At 37.7% G+C, this 20230-nt stretch overlaps 1 protein-coding gene across 1 annotated transcript in view; it reads left to right on the top strand.

Annotated features, from left to right (window-relative positions):
• The window catches only part of yeats2 (YEATS domain containing 2), a 46804-nt gene that overhangs the window by 24927 nt on the left and 1647 nt on the right, over nt 1–20230 (top strand). Inside the window, exons 20-32 of the mRNA XM_016291834.1 lie at nt 518–700; nt 925–1261; nt 4342–4476; nt 8574–8660; nt 8781–8958; nt 10787–10863; nt 11279–11358; nt 11451–11652; nt 12781–13019; nt 13123–13197; nt 13583–13656; nt 14284–14361; nt 14872–14948. Coding sequence (XP_016147320.1) covers nt 518–700; nt 925–1261; nt 4342–4476; nt 8574–8660; nt 8781–8958; nt 10787–10863; nt 11279–11358; nt 11451–11652; nt 12781–13019; nt 13123–13197; nt 13583–13656; nt 14284–14361; nt 14872–14914 — 1788 coding nt within the window. The 3' untranslated portion in view covers nt 14915–14948. The remainder of the gene's footprint in view (nt 1–517; nt 701–924; nt 1262–4341; nt 4477–8573; nt 8661–8780; nt 8959–10786; nt 10864–11278; nt 11359–11450; nt 11653–12780; nt 13020–13122; nt 13198–13582; nt 13657–14283; nt 14362–14871; nt 14949–20230) is intronic.

The raw sequence follows: 20230 nt of genomic DNA, 5'->3' as shown, positions 1-20230 counted from the left end.
CTAGAGGTTGTTTGCATGCAGTAAGATGACCGTACATATTGATCAATGCCTGATCTACTTCAGTACTCTGGAGGTCACGGTGGAGTGTTTGTGTTTGATGTAGGGTATTTGCTGTGGGCATAAGAGCAAGAGAGAAGCAACTTTAGAAGGAAAAACATGTGAGAATGAGTGTGAGAAACAAGTTAAAGATTTCTTGCTGTATCACTGCATATGCTGTTATGTAAGGGAGATACTTGCAGTCTTTTCTCACTCTCCTTTTAAGTCCAGTGAAGCGGTATTGGCATGAATATTAAAGTCCATTATTGCCAAAAACACAATGTTAAAAAGAGACTAGGAGAATCTCATTGTAGATTGTAGTTGTTCAATAGAATGTGCCTTATTTACCTTTTGATGTGATTGTAAAGCTTACGGTTTCATTTATCACTGTAAAGAACAGCGCCTTTGGTAGGAATAATATATTTCTCAGATTGCTGGGTCTGGGGTTTTCAACTTCTTTCTTTTAATGTTTGATTGACAGGTGGCGGGTGGGTCTCAAGGTTCTCAGGTGAAGCTGTCAGATGGCTCAGTGAAGATGGTAACAGCTGCCGCAGCAAGTCACCTGAATAAACCTGGCACAACAACCCTGAGAATGACGGGAGGTGTCATCACTGCCACAAGCTCCACCCCATCCACACCCAGTGCCACACCCACCTCTCAACAGGTAGGAGATTTCGGATCAAGAAGTGTAGCTCCTTCCCTACGAAAGTCTTATTGGACTAAAATCACATTCCATGATTAGATTATTCTGTAGCTTTGACTTCAGCTTTCAACTGAGATGAAAAGTGTTCACGCTGGAAACTCATTGTGTTGTGCCTCCATCACAAAGTTGATATATTGAAGTCACTTTGTGCATTTATAACCCCTCTAATGATTTCCCCCCTACAGTCAGCAGAAGCCACTGGAGGATCGTCCTCTCAGCCGTTCCCTCAGACGGCTAAAGCGCCACCGCAGCACCCTGTGCTTGTAGCTGCCAATCAAGCTGCAGTGATCAGTGCAGCCAAGAGTGCCAGCTCTGCCGCCAACACAGCAAAGAGTTCTGCCTCTGGCACCAGTGTGGTTGTCACAGTTGCAAAGAGCATCAACGTGCCTCTCATTAGCCTGTCGAAGGGGGCGGGGTCGTCTGTTGTGGGCGGGGCCAAAAGCTCCAGCCCATCACTGGTCACTGCAGCGTCACTGATAGGTGGAGGGACGGTCAGCGGAAAACCTGCTGCCGCCATCTCAGGTAACCTTCTTTTGTCTTGAATTGCCCCTTGTTTAAAAAAAATGTATGATCACACCTTTCACAATGTAGCAAATTAGCTCAAAAGGGAAATGTATATAAATAATTATGATTACTTACAATTATTATGATAAATTACAATTTAGTAACAATATTTTTATGAGCTGCCAGTAGTAACTGTAGCAGAATTAAATTGGCATCAACTAATCTGTTCGTCCAGCGACCGTTTAGTGTAATTTCATATCAACTCTAAGAAAGGATATTTTCTTGGCCACAGAAAGCAACCTTCTTACAGTAGCCTAATAATGCATTAGAGCATGTAGCAAGGATCAAAATCGTAAAGGGACATTATTCACAAGTAGGATCAGAAACTCATGTAATCTGTGCACAAAAGTTTTATTAATGGGGTCCTATTATGCTTTTTCACTTTTTGAATTTTAGTCAGTGTGTAGTGTGTATGTTTGGGCATAAAAAAGATCTTCAAACATATAAATCTCAAAGTCCACTCCAAAGGGAGATATTTCGTTTTAAAAATCCCTTTTCAAGAACTACAAGGAATGGCTCGTTTGGACTACAGCGTTTGTTTTCCGGGTTTTGTGATATCACAAAGCGGCCCATTAGAATATCATTAAAATAATTCCCGCCTACGGAAATTCGAATGGTTGGGGGGTGGGAAGGGGCGAGGTCATGGTTAGAACGCTTGGTTGAGTGCATCAGGCAAGATGACGACAGAGAAGAAGTGCTGCTGTAGCCTCAAGTTTTCGCAAGTTATTACACATGCACCTGAATAATTATGTATGTAAATATGTATGTTACAATTATGAAAACGTTTTTATAATAAATTGCTGACGGTACAATACTGGACAATGATGTAATCTGCAGAATTTACACTTCAATTATGAGACTACAGTGTTTCCCATACATTGAGTGCAGGTGTTTTTATATAACTGTATTTCTGAAGGAAACCGACTGTTTTCAGAAAATTGGATGTTATTTTCATTAAATCTTGCATGTAATGTCTGATAAAGCAGTGTTTTTTTGAGCGGAGCGCTGCTTTGTGAACAGCCATTACCGGGGAAACCTTGATCTCTACCACTCCAACAACGCCTCCTGCTGGCAGAGAATGAGTTTGCATATATATGCCGCCTGGGAAACACTGGACTATGGTAAAAATAAATTCAACTGTATAACAGTTTGCGTGGCAGTACTGAAACACGTCTAAGCTGTTCGCCAATCACAACGCACTGGGATAGCTAACCAATCACATCACATTTCGTTTTTCGGAAGGCAGGCCTTCATCAAACCTGGAACTAATCGAGCCGTTTGTGCAAGGCTGGGGAGAAAGCTTTAATTATTTACTATTATTGTAATAATGTAAATTATGTAAAAAAATAATGCATTTTTCGAACCACCAAGCATGAGAGCATGTTCTAGTACACCCCCAAAACTAATTCAAGACATTGTAAAAGAGCATAATAGGACCCCTTTAACTAAACGCTAACACACATAACTAATCTAAACGAACAAACATACAATCACTTATACATGGGGAAAGGGCAAATGAGACTTGATGGATGAAACCATCAGGAAAACCAGAGAATGAAGCTATGAAAAGAGTCAGCTAACCACCTGAGTAAAACCATCAGCGCCATTTATAACGGGGTCTATAGCTTATACTAAACCTCTGTTTCGTTTAGTTAAATGTACGATACTTGCATTGCCTTGGTTGTTGACGAGTGTCCGGATGCAGTCTCGGATGAAAGTCTTGATGGTTTCAAGGTTTTGGACTTGCGATCACGTTCTTCCGGGTTTGAAGAGTGATGAATTCCAAAGATGTTCTGACTCAGTGGTGATTGGGAGTTTTTTCCCAGTGGAACATGAAAAAGAGCTAAGAGAGACATCAGCTGAGATCCTAGGATCTTTGGGGAATGGAAAGTCAAGGCCGAGGCCTGGCATAAACTTAGGGTCTCCTTAGAAGACTAGCTCAGCATCCCCATCTTCTCAGAATCGAACAGAACTGCAGACTGGGGGCGGGTCGCTGATGTGTTTGCCTTTATCCTCTATCGAGGTCACACATCTGGGGGATCAAATAGCCAATGGTGCCTTGAACTTTTGGAGGGAAAGTTTATGACTCTTTGTCTCAGAGCATGGTATTTTGCATATGTAATTCGATTGGGTGTTGATGCAAAACCTACTTAAGATTCTTAGAACACTAATATATTGCCTATGTACCAACATATAATATACACTCTCATTTAGGTCATTAGAAGGCGAATTCATAGATACTAAACATGGTATAGGTAAGATTACATGAACAAGTGGTTCTATCATAAGCATGCATAAAACATTATACAATACAAAATACAATATACAAGAACAGTAACAACATACACAATGACCTGAAGGATATGTGTGTTCATTCAAAGAAAGATTTTCCTATGAATTAATTAGAGAAGAGTCCATTTTTATGGGCATTATGTTTTTCCTATGGTTGAAAGTTGTTAAATCTAATGAACAAATGTGTGTCTGATTGGTCCAAATGCTACAACAGGCACACACAATCTGGAATTTCACTGATTTTCAGAAAACAGAAAGCTGCTTGGTTTTAAAGCGACTTCTGTGTGAACCGTGCTTCATACATCGCTACACTATCGACAGTAGACAATGGCCTGTGAAATTTTGCTGAAAAATCTTCAGTGTGACTGCACCTTTAGAATGACAAACAGCTAAAGCTCTCACAGACTCTCACAGGCATTTAAATTGGATCACAAATGTCTTTTTACCATCTGTTGGCTAAATGGTCTCTGTCCATTAGCTTCAAGAGTGAAATAAATCTTTATCAACTCTCTGAATTAGGGGTGGGTGGTATGTCAAGTCTTATAACATCATATTTCATAGTAACGATCACAATATGTGCATAGAAAAATGAAACGAAAAATGGTTTACATGTTAAATAACCATGTTACATTGCACATTTTGGATAATGCAAGCCGTCCACCCCTACTCTGATTTAATTGCTTAAAATGCTTTATTTGTTGATTTTTTTTTGGTTCACTTGTCACCATGATTCTCTTCATTCACAGGTATGTTGAAGTTGCATCCAGCTCAGTCCAGTTCCCAGCAGACAGTTCTCACCATCCCAGCCAATCAGCTGAAGCAACTCAGCGTGGGCAGTGGTTCCTCAGGGCTGCAGACCATCTTGATGCCTGGTGGCAAAGGTAACAGCACCCCGTTTCTCTGATACCCACACAGCCTTACTCACACTCCTGATCTCTAGTGTCTTGAAGGCTTTGAGTCGGTGTAATATTGTCAAGTTAGACTTCTTATTTTCAGCTTCATGTTCTAGTTCCATTCCAAAACCTGGAGAGGTGTCTTGTGGTTAGTAGGGTTGGGTATCGTTTTTTTTTTTTTTTCTTCTCGATACCGGTGCCAAATCGATACTTCTAAAACGGTTCCGGTGCCTGAACTGATACTTTCTGTTTCATTCGTCCTGGATGCCAGAGGGCACCCTCGCACAGAAAATCCACATATCCAGTCACAGAAGTAGCGGAATTCATGACCCTCCAGGAAATCCCTTATATGGATAAAGGCATCTCTATTATAGCTGTAACTGAGTAAACAGAACATAAAAACGTTTTGAATGATAAAACAAAGACAATAAACGCTAGACTACGACAATATAGTTTATCTGTGTTATTCAAGCCATATCAGGTATTTTCATAATAAAGTATATTTATAATCCATTGCTAATCGATGTATTCTTTTTAAAGTAGCCTATGGAACATATTTTCTGCCTCATTCTGTGACAAGAAGCCACATCAGATCACAAAGGAAGCATTTGACTGGTGTTGTGGAGTAAAAAGGTTATAATGTTCTCTTTTGTTGGACAACATGTTTAGAAATGTGAATACAAGGGAAGTTTAGCTTTAGGCATTTTAATTTAAGCTTGTTTAGCTTAGTTAACGGAAGGCTACCTGCTGCCATCAGAGCAAGTGTAATTACTGCATTCACGCGCTCCTCGGATGCTCTCACTTCCCGAGTTGTGCTTTTAAGTCGGAATGTGAAAACAACATGGACACACTCGTTACTACAAAGATTTGTTGGATTTGTATTTATTACAGTTTTCTGACTTGAGTTGACATGCATTTTCTCAGTCGGGAAATAATTTTTCACGTGCGGTGCCAGTGATGATGATGCTTACGTCCGTTTTGGAGAACCAGAGGACAAATATTTCAATCGATCGCTCGGGCATGGCACCGAAATGAGGCACCGAAATCTGTGTTCTGATTTGGTTCTAGTACATAATGGTTACATAGGTACAGGTGCCATATTGGTACTGGGTTTCGGTACCCAACCCTAGTGGTTAGAGATCTTGGATGGCAACCAAAAGATTGCAGGTTCGAGTCCCTACAAGTGGTGATTTATGATTCATCACCATTGTGATCTAAAGCAAGGCACTCTTATGTGTCATGGTGGGCTGTGTTGGGTTGTTAAGGAGTTTTAATTCTGCCAGCCTTCATGGACTGACATTTTTTGTCAGCCGTGTTGAGCCTGCCAGATTGTATTTATCAGAGATGTTTGTTTTTGTTCAGCATTCATCAGCGATGACAGTAATAGGTGAACAGAGCTCCAGAGACACACTCCTGTCAGATACAGTTTTCATTTTCTCATCTTGTGCTCTCTTTACCTGGTTGCTAGCTTTGTTTTAGATTGATCTGTGCAGCACCATGGCAGCAAAGGCTGCCTTAGTTTAGTTTGTTTTGTTGAATGAGTGCAGTTCTTGAACATCAGAACAGTGAGACAGACCATTTCCTGTAACCGTATTCAAGCTGTTGTCATAGTGATAGAGAATGGATGGAAGTATGGAAGAAAGTAATTGTGAGATTACGGGATTCAGTAATTGAGAAATGGAAGGCTTGAGTGCTCTTAACATTTATGAGAAACAACAGGAACTACATGAATCAGAACATAAAAAACACTTTAATGCTACCTTAGTCATGGCTTAAAGATTATTTTTACAAAATTTGCACAATGGGTGGGCAGTATGACAAAAATTTTATTTCACATTATGAGAAATTTCCCAATAAATATATATAATTATTTTTGTTATTTTATCTTTGTTATTAAAAATGGCAATAAAATAAGCCTCCTAGAGAAGGTCTATTTAGGTTTCAAGTAATACTATAGAAATGGAATACTAGTATAGAATATTGAATACTCAAATGTAAAATTAAAACGTTGTTGTTTTAGGATGTAGTAGTTATTGTAGTACTTTACCTTGCTTATCCACTCTTGTTATTTAAGGCACATTGTACTGGGGCTGGTTTCCTATGATCAGAAGAACATGAAGCAATTTTTGTAGCATTTGTAGCAATTAAAGTAAATCTACAAACAATTATTTTACTAATGGCTTCCCAGAGGACCCTATATTTACATCAATACTGTACACTTTGTATTATGGCTTGTATAATAATGGTCCATAAATAATAAAGTAAGTAAGTTAATTTACCCTTGTGCCTCTGAGACATTCGGGACGATCCAGAAAAGATTTTCCCTTCAGGTCTAGCAGTACCCTAGAGCAGTGTTTCCGGCACCCTTGGGTGCCGTCTGTCGAGAGCAGGGTTGCCGTCTAAAAAATAATTGTTTAATATTTTTAAATGGCTAAAATGTTCAAAAAAGCATCTATTATATAATGTAAATTTCTGATGTCGCCAATAATTAGAGATGCACCGAATTTTTGGTTGCCGAAAATTAGTTCACCGCTCAGGTTTCACTTTCACGTGGTGTGACGCTCTGCGTATTATCGCGGCGCTCTATGCGTGCGCGCTCCGCTCAGTCGCTCCACTTGTATACCGTTCATGCTCATCGGAACAGCAAAGTCCACTAAAAAAATTGAGCCAACAGGAAACATCGATGTAGTACAGTATTGTTTCTGTCTGCAATAGCCCTACTGTGTTGTAACATGGTGTGGTATATGGGCAACTCTGGTAACGCTGCCCTCTCATTCATTGATCTGCTAACCTCTATGTTATGCTCGCGTGTTCTGATAATAATAGCTTTCTAGGACTAAACATTATTTGGATAATTGGTAAAAGTTAAATATCTTAACCCTACTGTTAGACCTACCTGAAAAACTAAAAAGCAATTTATTTAATTCGAAGGCCTGTCATAATTTTTTATTTGTGCTATCATTATTAATTTCTTTATTTGTTCTTATTTTATTACTTATTGCTTACTTGTCATTTTTTATTCAATTCAAAGTTTGAAATCAAGCTATCTCGTGCTACTGCACCAAAATTACCCCACTGTAAAATAAAAAAAAATGTGTGAGATAGCTAGTTATAATGGTAATTAAATAATGTTTACATATGTATAAAAGCCTACATTAAAATCTGTCATATAAATTGGTCTCTTCATTAGAAATTAGTCTACTGATTGCCACCATTGATGGACAAATTTTTTTATTAATATAAAAAATATCTGTATGACATTATATTCTGCAGTTCTTCCCTGTTGTACCGAATATCTATACTTTTCAAATTATCACATCGAAGTTAGAAATTCAAATATTGTAACACAATTAATTTTGTAGGGTGCCACAAGTTTGTTAAAATTTCCAAATTGTGCCGCGACTAAAAAAAGGTTGGGAAACACTGCCCTAGAGGATGCTATTGATGTGTAGTTAACAGTAAATTAGTATTGGTCCTAAATAAATTGTAAATGTGAATCTTGACACATACAATTAAGCTTTTGTGAAGAATAACAATGCTTGCCAGAAAATAGGCGTCAGGTTGCACTTACCTTCATTCTCTGTAGCAGTCATGTATTGTGTCTTTAATAAATACAAAAAAAGAAAAAAATATATATATCCAGATATATAATACTACCACTATAGTATTTTATGTAGGCCTATACACTTCCATTCAGAGTTTTGGGGTTGGTAAGATTTTTTCATATTTGAACTTCTCATATGCTCCCCAAGGCTTATTTGATATATCAAAGGTATGAAATGTTGTGAAATATGATTACAATTTAAAGTAACTGATTTATTTCTGTGATTGCAAAGCAGAAATTTTAGCAGCCATTGTCTTCATTGTCACATGGTCCTTCAGAAATCATTCTACTATGCTGATGTGGTGCTCAAGAAACATTTATTATTATTACCTATGTTAACAACACTTGTGCTGCTTAACAGAAACAGTTATACCTTTTTCAGTATTTCTTATGAAAAGAAATTAAAAAGAAAAATTTTTTGAAGTAGAAAACGATTGTAATGTTAAAAATGTCTTTACTGTCTCTTTTGATCATGTTACAGTCATGCAATCTGGTGCTAAAGGTGCATCTAGTAGCAACACAACCACGAGTGGAGCTGCTTCCCCAGCATCCACACCTGTAGCTCAAGGTGAGACATGCACATGTGCATGCACATACACACACACACATATATTGGATATAATGTCAAGCAGTTATGCGTATAACCATTCAGTCTACTGATTTCCACTGTGTTGGTCTCTTTACATAGTTAAAACTGAACCAGGTTTGGTTAGCTCCACTTGTATGACTCCAGTACCCCAAACATCTGCCCCAGCCTCTAGAGCACCCTGCTCTGGTCCCATGCCGACAACCCCCACATCCACAGAAGCAGCTGCTACTATTAAAGTAGAACAAGGCATAGAATCTACAGCTCATGAACTTATCAAGTAAGAAGCACACACACTATTGAGTCTCTCATTTCTGATCTGTCTGAATGTCAGTTTTTCCCTAAGGATTCTGTTTCTGCAGAGGGGCATCGACACCTGCAGACATGCACATTGACAATTTAGAATTTTTTAATTGTGTCGCCACAGTAAACTAGTCTGTAATAATACTGATGAAATTCTCATGACATTTTGAGTTGGATTTCACCATAAGTAATGACTTGCAGTTTCTTGAGTGAATAAATAGTTAATTCATTGATCTGTCTGACCAATTCTAAGTGAGTGAGCAATTTTTCTAACCAATTCAGACTCATAACACTACAACCTAGGGAGTAAAATGCAATAGAAAGATGTGTTGTATATTTATTGTTTATTTTATTTTGTAATTCCCAGTGTTCATCATCAGATTCAATGTAGTCAGTCATCTGCAAAAACATAACAAAACTAAAAAATATAAATAAATGGAGCACCACTGCTGCGCAATATCAGTGACGGAAATTCAAATGTATGCTAATATGTTGAAAGCTTGTAATATTTGTTGTAGGGGTGTCGCGATATACCGGTATTGACGATAACCATGATATTCAAATCATGAAATATTGACATTGTGTTAATTTAGGGTGTGAGGATATACCGGAATAGGACACTTATGTTAACAGGACATGCAAATAGCCTACTCCAGCGCCAGTACCTGGTTGACCTCCCAGGTGGCAGTATTGTGCCTTAACGCTGACACTTGTCAAACAAGAAGACTAGGCATACTCCGAGAAGAACCATGTTCAATATTATACAGACTGTAAGTTACCATTATTTTACAAGTCATGGAATGCTTAACGTTACATTAACCCGTTATCAGCGGTTTCCTGTGTTCATATATTTAAATAAAGGGGTGATTCTTTTAATAAGTACCGCGTTTACTTTACTCGTCTAATTTTTGTGTTTGCAATCAAGTCATGGCCAATTCATGTCAAGTCACCTTTATTTATATAGCGCTTTTAACAATACAGATTGTGTAAAAGCAACTGTACAGCATTAATTAGAACAATAGTGTGTTAATAATGCAAAATGACAATAGTAAACACGCAATTTTCAGTTAAAGGCAGTTTATTATTGAATTTAGTGATGTCATCATCCAGTTCAGTTGAAATAGTATCTGTGCAATCAAGTCGATGATATCGCTGGAAATTAAGTGACCTGATACATGCACATGATGATATCAATTGATACCAATTATGTGCGTAGCTGCTTGATTTCTTTGTTCAAATCTATTACACGATTGAAAAACTGAGCGACCACATTGCTACATTAAACTCTGTAAAATGTTTAGTTGGCCGTAGTGCAATGCACTTAATGCCTCATCTGCGTCCGTTCTAGATGCACATTAATACTGAATTAGAAGCACGTTAACTGCATGACTTCATTGGCGCCGGCATAATTTAAAACATGGGTATGCAAGTTAACAGGTTAAACTATCAGTTTTGATGTTAATATTTATTCATCATACTGTTGAACTTGACAGTGTCTTCTTTGAAGCTCCCTATGAAATAACAAGAGAGAAAACAGAGAAAGCCAGAGTCTCAGGTCAGCTGTGACCTGAAGAAGTGAAAATGCATGTGCCCTGTGTTTATCAGTATCCTTATGTTCATTGGGTAAAAAGAAAATCTAAATAAACACAGCAAAAATGTATTTGGCTGATTCCTCAAGGTTTCTATATATATCGCGATATATCGATATCGTGAATTCTTTTGGCCACAATAACTGTGGTGTGAAAAATCTAATATCGTGACAGCCCTAATTTGTTGTGTACATATTTAAAAAAAATCTCTCTTAGTACGGAGCACATAGAGAATATGACACAACTTCTGACGGCCATCGTGAAGAAATTCCCTCTGATTGTCCCTGAGAAAAGTAAGTTTGACTTAGTTTCATAGTCAGCATTTTCTAAATGAAAAGTTTTGGGTCAGAGAAAAAAAATTTATATTTTGATATTTGAAGTCACTTACGCACAGAGGCGTTTATTTGATCACAAATACTGTAAAAACAGTAATATTGTGAATCATCACTTAAAATAACTGTTTTCTATTTTAATATATTTTAAAATTATTTTATCCCTGTGTGTGATGGCAAAGGTGAATTTCTAACAGCCATTACTCCAGTCACATGATCCTTCAGAAATCACTCTAATAGGCTGATTTGGTACTCAAGAAACATTTGTTATTATCAATTTTGAAACAATTGATTTTCTCCAGTCATTTAGTCATTTGAATAAAAAGAGTCAATTTACACTAGTCCAAACTAATCAAAGTCGGTGTGTTCTTCACAGATGAGGACTCTCATCCGTTCTGTGCCACCTCTGTGGATCAGTACTACTCATGGAACATTGGCAAACGCAGAGCTGCAGAGGTACAGGAGTGCTTGTGTTTCATATAGTCTGAGTGCATCTGTAAACTCTGCTGGATTGTGTTAGTTTATTTTCTTTCTTTCTCTCTGTGTAGTTTCAGCGAGCAGTGGCTGTGCGCCGTGTGTGTGCTGATCTGTTAGAGAGGACCCCTCGGCTTCAGGCCCTCGCTCCACCCAGAACTAAAGAGGTGCTCCGCTGGTGCCGTCTTCGTGGTTACACGCCCCCTGACCCTGAACCTCAGCGCATAGAGGAGGACTCCATCGAGGACATACTCACACAGATCGACAGTGAACCTGGTGAGTGTGTAGTTTATGTAACGGCACACATGCTTGTGTGTGTGTTTTGAACCCTTGGTTGAGGTTAATTTATCATGGCCGGTGTCTCTCTCAGTTATCCAGAACTTTGACTTACACAAGACTTGGCACATACAATGCAGTAGTGTTCGCTCTCGCTCTCTCTCTATCTCGCCCTCTCTGTAGTTTCCAGTGATGGTGCATTAGCTTGTGTAATGATGAGATGATAAGTATTCAGACTTGGGCATGAATTCAACTTGGGCATAAGCAGCTGAAATTCAACATCAGCTCTGCTTCAATCCCTACTGAGCTTCCTACCTAGAGAGCATTTTAAGACATTGATTGATGCAACTTTCATGGATAAGGCTGTGCTAGAATCAGGGGCGTAAATGTTCTTCAGTAGTTATGTGTAAGTAGTAATAGTAACTAATTCTAATAATTATTAGGCAAAATACAAACTATTTGTTATTATTAATAATGTAACGGCACACATGCTTGTGTGTGTGTTTTGAACCCTTGGTTGAGGTTAATTTATCATGGCCGGTGTCTCTCTCAGTTATCCAGAACTTTGACTTACACAAGACTTGGCACATACAATGCAGTAGTGTTCGCTCTCGCTCTCTCTCTATCTCGCCCTCTCTGTAGTTTCCAGTGATGGTGCATTAGCTTGTGTAATGATGAGATGATAAGTATTCAGACTTGGGCATGAATTCAACTTGGGCATAAGCAGCTGAAATTCAACATCAGCTCTGCTTCAATCCCTACTGAGCTTCCTACCTAGAGAGCATTTTAAGACATTTGATGCAACTTTCATGGATAAGGCTGTGCTAGAATCAGGGGCGTAAATGTTCTTCAGTAGTTATGTGTAAGTAGTAATAGTAACTAATTCTAATAATTATTAGGCAAAATACAAACTATTTGTTATTATTAATAATGATGATGAGGATGATGATAATAATAATGTTTGGAAATGGGAACAGAGCTAAAGTGTAGATCAAGAGTATTATTAGATTTTGGTTGGTTTGTGTAGCTCTGCTTCCTGCTTGTGAGGAGTTGTTGCTGTACAGTAAGACATTTATATTGACACTGACACTGTTTGTGTGTGTGTGTGTGTGTGTGTGTGTGTGTTAGAGTGTAGCTCGACTCTGACAGGCTGTGAGGAGCTGTCACAACGTCTGGAGCAACTTCAGAGGATTCTGAAGGCAGAGCCTGACGAGGAGGATGATAAGCCTCTTGACATCATCAGTGTGAAAGACATAGATGCTGCCAAGGTCAAAATCAAACTGGAACAGGAAGAGGCCGAACAGGAACCCAAGTTCTTCTTGGGGCGCTGCCCATCAACCCAGGTCATCAGAGACACGGCGGAGCAGGTGAGTGAGACTGAAATGTTCTTTCTGTCTGTCTGCCTACCTGTATCCAGACTTTCTGCTGTGTCATACATGTAATGATATTGTGTGTGTGTGTGTGTGTTAGATCGGCGTCACACTGCAGCAGGTGGAGGTGGAGAAGAATGTTTTTGCTCCAGTCGTGGAGACCATGATTCTTAAGGTAAGTGTTGTAAGAGTAATTAGTTTTATTTTATGAGAGAAAATTTTACTTAATGGAGCTGTTCACATCATGAATGACAACTATAAAGTTTTAATACCGTAATGTAGTCATCATTATAGTTACAGTTCATGGTGTGAACAGGCCTTTGCACTATTAACTAACTTTTTGTTCTATGGTAAATGGTTGCATCTCCAACTTTTATCTCATTGGTCTTAAATTTCAGTCCACATAGCTGTTTATTAAGCATCAAATATGTTAATTAATTTTTCTTTTTTCATCAGTGAGAAATTTTTATTTTTTTGTCCTGGGTATGACATGGTGTTACAATAGATAATGCATTTCTTAACATGTCAAAATGCTGAACGTTGTCTAAAACTCTCAATAGGCTGTGGAGCAGTTTGCCAGTGAAATCCTCAGGGAGTCTTTGGCCAATGCCCATGGGAAATCCCAACAAAACAGGTCAGTGCATCCGCCCGAATGCCAGTACAAGATTAATCGGGACAGATGGGCAGACCAGCATGATTCAGAGTAAAGAGTAGTTTCCAACGCGCTTCTGCTCTTTTCAGATAGAGCTTGCTACATTACTTCATGGTCAATTTTGAAGAAGTCTGTGCATTGAACTTTGTCTAATGTGATTTGATTGTGAGAGGAAGTGCTTTATGATAGTATATAATTATCAGAGCACTGAGAATAGCTCATGAAATCTGATTTATTTGAGTGGTAGAGCAGCAGAGCCCGGCCCTGAGAGAGAAGAGATTGGTTCAGTGCTGCTCTACTTACTCAGCACATCTGCTTTCATTCACATGCCTGACACACACTCACAGATTGAGCAGAATATTTCATCAGCCTTTTATACAGTATTCGGTAACTGCCTTTTACAGAGCACCGCTTTAAATGATGATCAGTCAAGCAGGAACTGATCGAAGTCTCATACATTAACAGAAAGCAGCAGTTTGACAAGACTCACAGACCTCTCAATTAATGCTCAAAGGTCAATAACCCATTATACCAAGATAGCAAATGTACCAGGAGATTTCTCTCTCTCTTTCCCATCCTCGTTTCATTTCTCTCTTCTTGTCTCCACAGAACTCCGAGAGAGATATCGGCTATGGATGTGCATCAGGCCATTAGCTCTATTCCCACCTGTGATTTTCTGACTAATAGGTCATTTTGCTCATCCTAATTTTAGGCTTTTCGGCATCTATCATCAGGGTTCCCATGGTCATTGAACAATTGGAAACATTTGGAAACAATGAAATAATATTAAATAAAACTAAACAAAAATAAATCAATTAAATATAAATAGACATGGAAATGTCTCTAATAAAGTTATGCTCTGTATTAAATGTTTCATTTGCTTTGAATTGCCTTTTATCAGTGCAGTTTCTATAAATACAATTATTTTAAAAAATAAATCTAAAATGTAAAAAATAAATATAAATACAAATTGAAATGTCTCTAGTAAATAATTATGCTCAGATTTTAAATATTTAATTGGCTCTAAATACGCCTTTATTGGTTCAATTTCTATAATACGATTTTTACAATTTCTTCTTTAAAAATCTTAAACAACTTTTCAAATGCCTTTGGTCAAAATGTGTGGGAACCCTGCATCATCATTACTATTGCAGTTTTATTTATTTTAAACTTTGCCATAAACTCTGTCTTTGGTAGGTACATGGGCATCATGGTGAAGGATGAAAGCCACGCTGACTAACTTCACTCCTTGGCATCTGACTACAAATAGACAGGTGGGCTGTCATACACAGACTCCTCCCCCTCACATTCTGTAAAGGTGGAGAATGTGCAAGGGCTGGCCAATCACAGGTGTAAATGCCCTCTTACTTGCCATTGTCATAATAGAAGTAAGCCATTATTACGACAACAGCTTTGTTATCTATGAGGGTACTGAACCCAAACAGAGCTTGATACGCCGCCTGAACATCATTTGTTGCGTATCGCTACATCACTCTATTTATTCGTTTTTCATGTTTCCTTTATGAATTCTGTGATATTTATGAACTCTGGTCCAGTATATGTAACAGTACAGTACAGTGTTAATGATCAGGTACAGTAGACATTATTCTATTATTCTACTTTTTTACTGGGACACTCAGTCTCTGCTAATGAAACCCCGGATCACATTAACCTGCTTTGCCATTGGTTAATGTGATGCCATTGAGCTTTTGTTAGTCTTATAGGAATAGTTCACCCAAAATAATTTACTCACCCTCATGTTGTTTATAATGGTGTTGGGTAAATGATGACAGAACTTCAGTTTTAGGCATTTCTTTAATCAGAAGTGCAGACATTAAATGAGCCACTGAACAATTAACCGTACTGTTTTTCTGTTCTGAAATGTCATTATCGAGCAGGATTTATTTGGAGAAGCTGATTAGTTTTATATGAAATCATGGACTTATATGAGAACTTTGGGTGGAGATTAAATGTCCATTTTCACTAGGGCAAAGAATGTCTAAGAAAAGTCTTAATTGTGTTGTTTTCATATGAATATGAGTCATTTTCGTACAGCTGTGGGATTTATGAAGGATTGAACAGCAGTGAGTGCAAGTTTTATTTCTTTTTTGTACGGTTTCTGTCATTTGGGGGCATTGAGGAAAAATGTGCAGATAGACAGGAGGCATTTGTGTATTTGCTAAAACAAGCTGTCTTTTGTGTCCTCTGGTTTGGTGGGCTACTTTGTGTCATACAGCTAGCATCGGTTTCTGTGTCCTTGTGTTTAAACACATCAAGAAACTTCTTCTGGTGTGTTTGTGTGGATGGGAGAGAATGTGTTGCTGTGTGTTAATTCAGTGTTAAAGTCTTCACTTGTCTAACTGAACTCCTGAATGGTTTTCCTTCGCATTGTTTCAAAAAAAGCTATTCTTGTATTAAAAATGGTCAATCTGCCACAAAGATGTATCCAGCTGTGCTGATTTGTTCTATTCTTTTTCCAACTGCCAATACAACTGAAATGTCAGTGTTGGGCAAGTTACTCTGAAAATGTAATCAGATTACTGATTACTGCTTTTTAAAGTAATTATGTTACTGTTCTGATTACTTTATTTCAAAAGCAGTTACATTACTAGTTACGTTACTTTCATTTATGAAATCCCAGCATACACACTCCCGATAAATATTTGTTATTAAAACATCAACATTCACAGAACACTGTTATTTTTAAACAAAGCAAATGGCTGCTACGTGCATGGTTTGGCATGGCAGAATGCCAGCAAAGAGTGCTGCATTTAGGCCTATAATCTCTAAAAGACATCTCAGTTCATCGCAATCTCACAAATCACTCGTCCATCTTCTGCCGCGCTGCTGTTGCATCGGGTCTCGCGGGAGCAGCTCTCTAATCCACTGGCACTTGACTTGCGTGTGCTACATCCTTTTTACAATCTCTAGATTATAAAACACTGCATTCTGTTTCTGTCATTTGGGGGCATTGAGGAAAAATGTGCAGATAGACAGGAGGCATTTGTGTATTTGCTAAAACAAGCTGTCTTTTGTGTCCTCTGGTTTGGTGGGCTACTTTGTGTCATACAGCTAGCATCGGTTTCTGTGTCCTTGTGTTTAAACACATCAAGAAACTTCTTCTGGTGTGTTTGTGTGGATGGGAGAGAATGTGTTGCTGTGTGTTAATTCAGTGTTAAAGTCTTCACTTGTCTAACTGAACTCCTGAATGGTTTTCCTTCGCATTGTTTCAAAAAAAGCTATTCTTGTATTAAAAATGGTCAATCTGCCACAAAGATGTATCCAGCTGTGCTGATTTGTTCTATTCTTTTTCCAACTGCCAATACAACTGAAATGTCAGTGTTGGGCAAGTTACTCTGAAAATGTAATCAGATTACTGATTACTGCTTTTTAAAGTAATTATGTTACTGTTCTGATTACTTTATTTCAAAAGCAGTTACATTACTAGTTACGTTACTTTCATTTATGAAATCCCAGCATACACACTCCCGATAAATATTTGTTATTAAAACATCAACATTCACAGAACACTGTTATTTTTAAACAAAGCAAATGGCTGCTACGTGCATGGTTTGGCATGGCAGAATGCCAGCAAAGAGTGCTGCATTTAGGCCTATAATCTCTAAAAGACATCTCAGTTCATCGCAATCTCACAAATCACTCGTCCATCTTCTGCCGCGCTGCTGTTGCATCGGGTCTCGCGGGAGCAGCTCTCTAATCCACTGGCACTTGACTTGCGTGTGCTACATCCTTTTTACAATCTCTAGATTATAAAACACTGCATTCTGTCAGCAATGTAACGCGGCAGTAACGTATAGAGACCTCGGCTTGCAACTATACTCTAATTACTATTTATTAAAATTATAATGCATTAAATTACTCCGTTACTAAAAAAGTAATCAAATTACAGTAACGCATTAAGTAATGCGTTACTGCCCAACACTGAATGTCACATAGCAAAACAATAACAGGATAAACTTTCAAGCACTCAGAATTAAGTTTTGCTTAATTGGTTAATTAAAAAAAGTATTTTTTTTTGTGCTGAAGATATTTCTGTTTGTCTTCCGGTCATTTTGACCAGGAGATGATTTTCATTTTGCTGTAAATACTTGTTAATGTTATACACATTGGTATGGGAGCCCGTTTCCGCCACTGAATAAAAACAAAAACTTTTTAATACTTTATTTTAAAACTTAAAATAAAGACTTTACATCTCACAATTGCCTGATACAAACTCGCAATTCAGACTTTTTTTCTCAGAATTGTGAGATGTAAACTCGCAATTGTGAGAAATGAAATCAGAATTGTGAGATATAAACGGCCAGATCTGACTTTTTTTTCTCAGAATTGCGTGATATAAACTCACAATTGCGAGTTATATTGTGCAATTCTGAGAACATATCGGTCTTTTTTTCTGCTTAGAACTGGACTTTATAACTCGCAATTCTGAGAAAAAAGTCATAATCGCAAGATACAAATTCACAATTGCAAGAAAAAATGAATTGTGGGATATAAACTCTCTTTATTTCTCGCAATTGCGACTTTATATCTCGCAATTCTGAGAAAAAAGCCAGAATTGCGAGTTTATATGACGCAATTCTGAGATGTAAACTTGCAATTGCGAGAAAAAAATGTCTGAATTGTGAGATAAAAAGTCGCAATGACCTTTTTTATTCAGTGGCGGAAACGGACTTGCATACATTGGACTAAAACCTACTAAAACCCCCTTTTTTTTTTTTTTACACAACCATTCAATATAATTTGTTGTTTTCATATGAATATGAGTCATTTTCGTACAGCTGTGGGATTTATGAAGGATTGAACAGCAGTGAGTGCAAGTTTTATTTCTTTTTTTGTACGGTTTCTGTCATTTGGGGGCATTGAGGAAAAATGTGCAGATAGACAGGAGGCATTTGTGTATTTGCTAAAACAAGCTGTCTTTTGTGTCCTCTGGTTTGGTGGGCTACTTTGTGTCATACAGCTAGCATCGGTTTCTGTGTCCTTGTGTTTAAACACATCAAGAAACTTCTTCTGGTGTGTTTGTGTGGATGGGAGAGAATGTGTTGCTGTGTGTTAATTCAGTGTTAAAGTCTTCACTTGTCTAACTGAACTCCTGAATGGTTTTCCTTCGCATTGTTTCAAAAAAAGCTATTCTTGTATTAAAAATGGTCAATCTGCCACAAAGATGTATCCAGCTGTGCTGATTTGTTCTATTCTTTTTCCAACTGCCAATACAACTGAAATGTCAGTGTTGGGCAAGTTACTCTGAAAATGTAATCAGATTACTGATTACTGCTTTTTAAAGTAATTATGTTACTGTTCTGATTACTTTATTTCAAAAGCAGTTACATTACTAGTTACGTTACTTTCATTTATGAAATCCCAGCATACACACTCCCGATAAATATTTGTTATTAAAACATCAACATTCACAGAACACTGTTATTTTTAAACAAAGCAAATGGCTGCTACGTGCATGGTTTGGCATGGCAGAATGCCAGCAAAGAGTGCTGCATTTAGGCCTATAATCTCTAAAAGACATCTCAGTTCATCGCAATCTCACAAATCACTCGTCCATCTTCTGCCGCGCTGCTGTTGCATCGGGTCTCGCGGGAGCAGCTCTCTAATCCACTGGCACTTGACTTGCGTGTGCTACATCCTTTTTACAATCTCTAGATTATAAAACACTGCATTCTGTCAGCAATGTAACGCGGCAGTAACGTATAGAGACCTCGGCTTGCAACTATACTCTAATTACTATTTATTAAAATTATAATGCATTAAATTACTCCGTTACTAAAAAAGTAATCAAATTACAGTAACGCATTAAGTAATGCGTTACTGCCCAACACTGAATGTCACATAGCAAAACAATAACAGGATAAACTTTCAAGCACTCAGAATTAAGTTTTGCTTAATTGGTTAATTAAAAAAAGTATTTTTTTTTGTGCTGAAGATATTTCTGTTTGTCTTCCGGTCATTTTGACCAGGAGATGATTTTCATTTTGCTGTAAATACTTGTTAATGTTATACACATTGGTATGGGAGCCCGTTTCCGCCACTGAATAAAAACAAAAACTTTTTAATACTTTATTTTAAAACTTAAAATAAAGACTTTACATCTCACAATTGCCTGATACAAACTCGCAATTCAGACTTTTTTTCTCAGAATTGTGAGATGTAAACTCGCAATTGTGAGAAATGAAATCAGAATTGTGAGATATAAACGGCCAGATCTGACTTTTTTTTCTCAGAATTGCGTGATATAAACTCACAATTGCGAGTTATATTGTGCAATTCTGAGAACATATCGGTCTTTTTTTCTGCTTAGAACTGGACTTTATAACTCGCAATTCTGAGAAAAAAGTCATAATCGCAAGATACAAATTCACAATTGCAAGAAAAAATGAATTGTGGGATATAAACTCTCTTTATTTCTCGCAATTGCGACTTTATATCTCGCAATTCTGAGAAAAAAGCCAGAATTGCGAGTTTATATGACGCAATTCTGAGATGTAAACTTGCAATTGCGAGAAAAAATGTCTGAATTGTGAGA

This window comes from Sinocyclocheilus grahami, unplaced genomic scaffold (genome assembly GCF_001515645.1).
Source record: "Sinocyclocheilus grahami isolate Dianchi unplaced genomic scaffold, SAMN03320097.WGS_v1.1 scaffold277.1, whole genome shotgun sequence".
In the NCBI taxonomy this organism is placed as follows: domain Eukaryota; kingdom Metazoa; phylum Chordata; class Actinopteri; order Cypriniformes; family Cyprinidae; genus Sinocyclocheilus; species Sinocyclocheilus grahami.
This window is presented reverse-complemented; position numbering and strand designations above follow the sequence as displayed.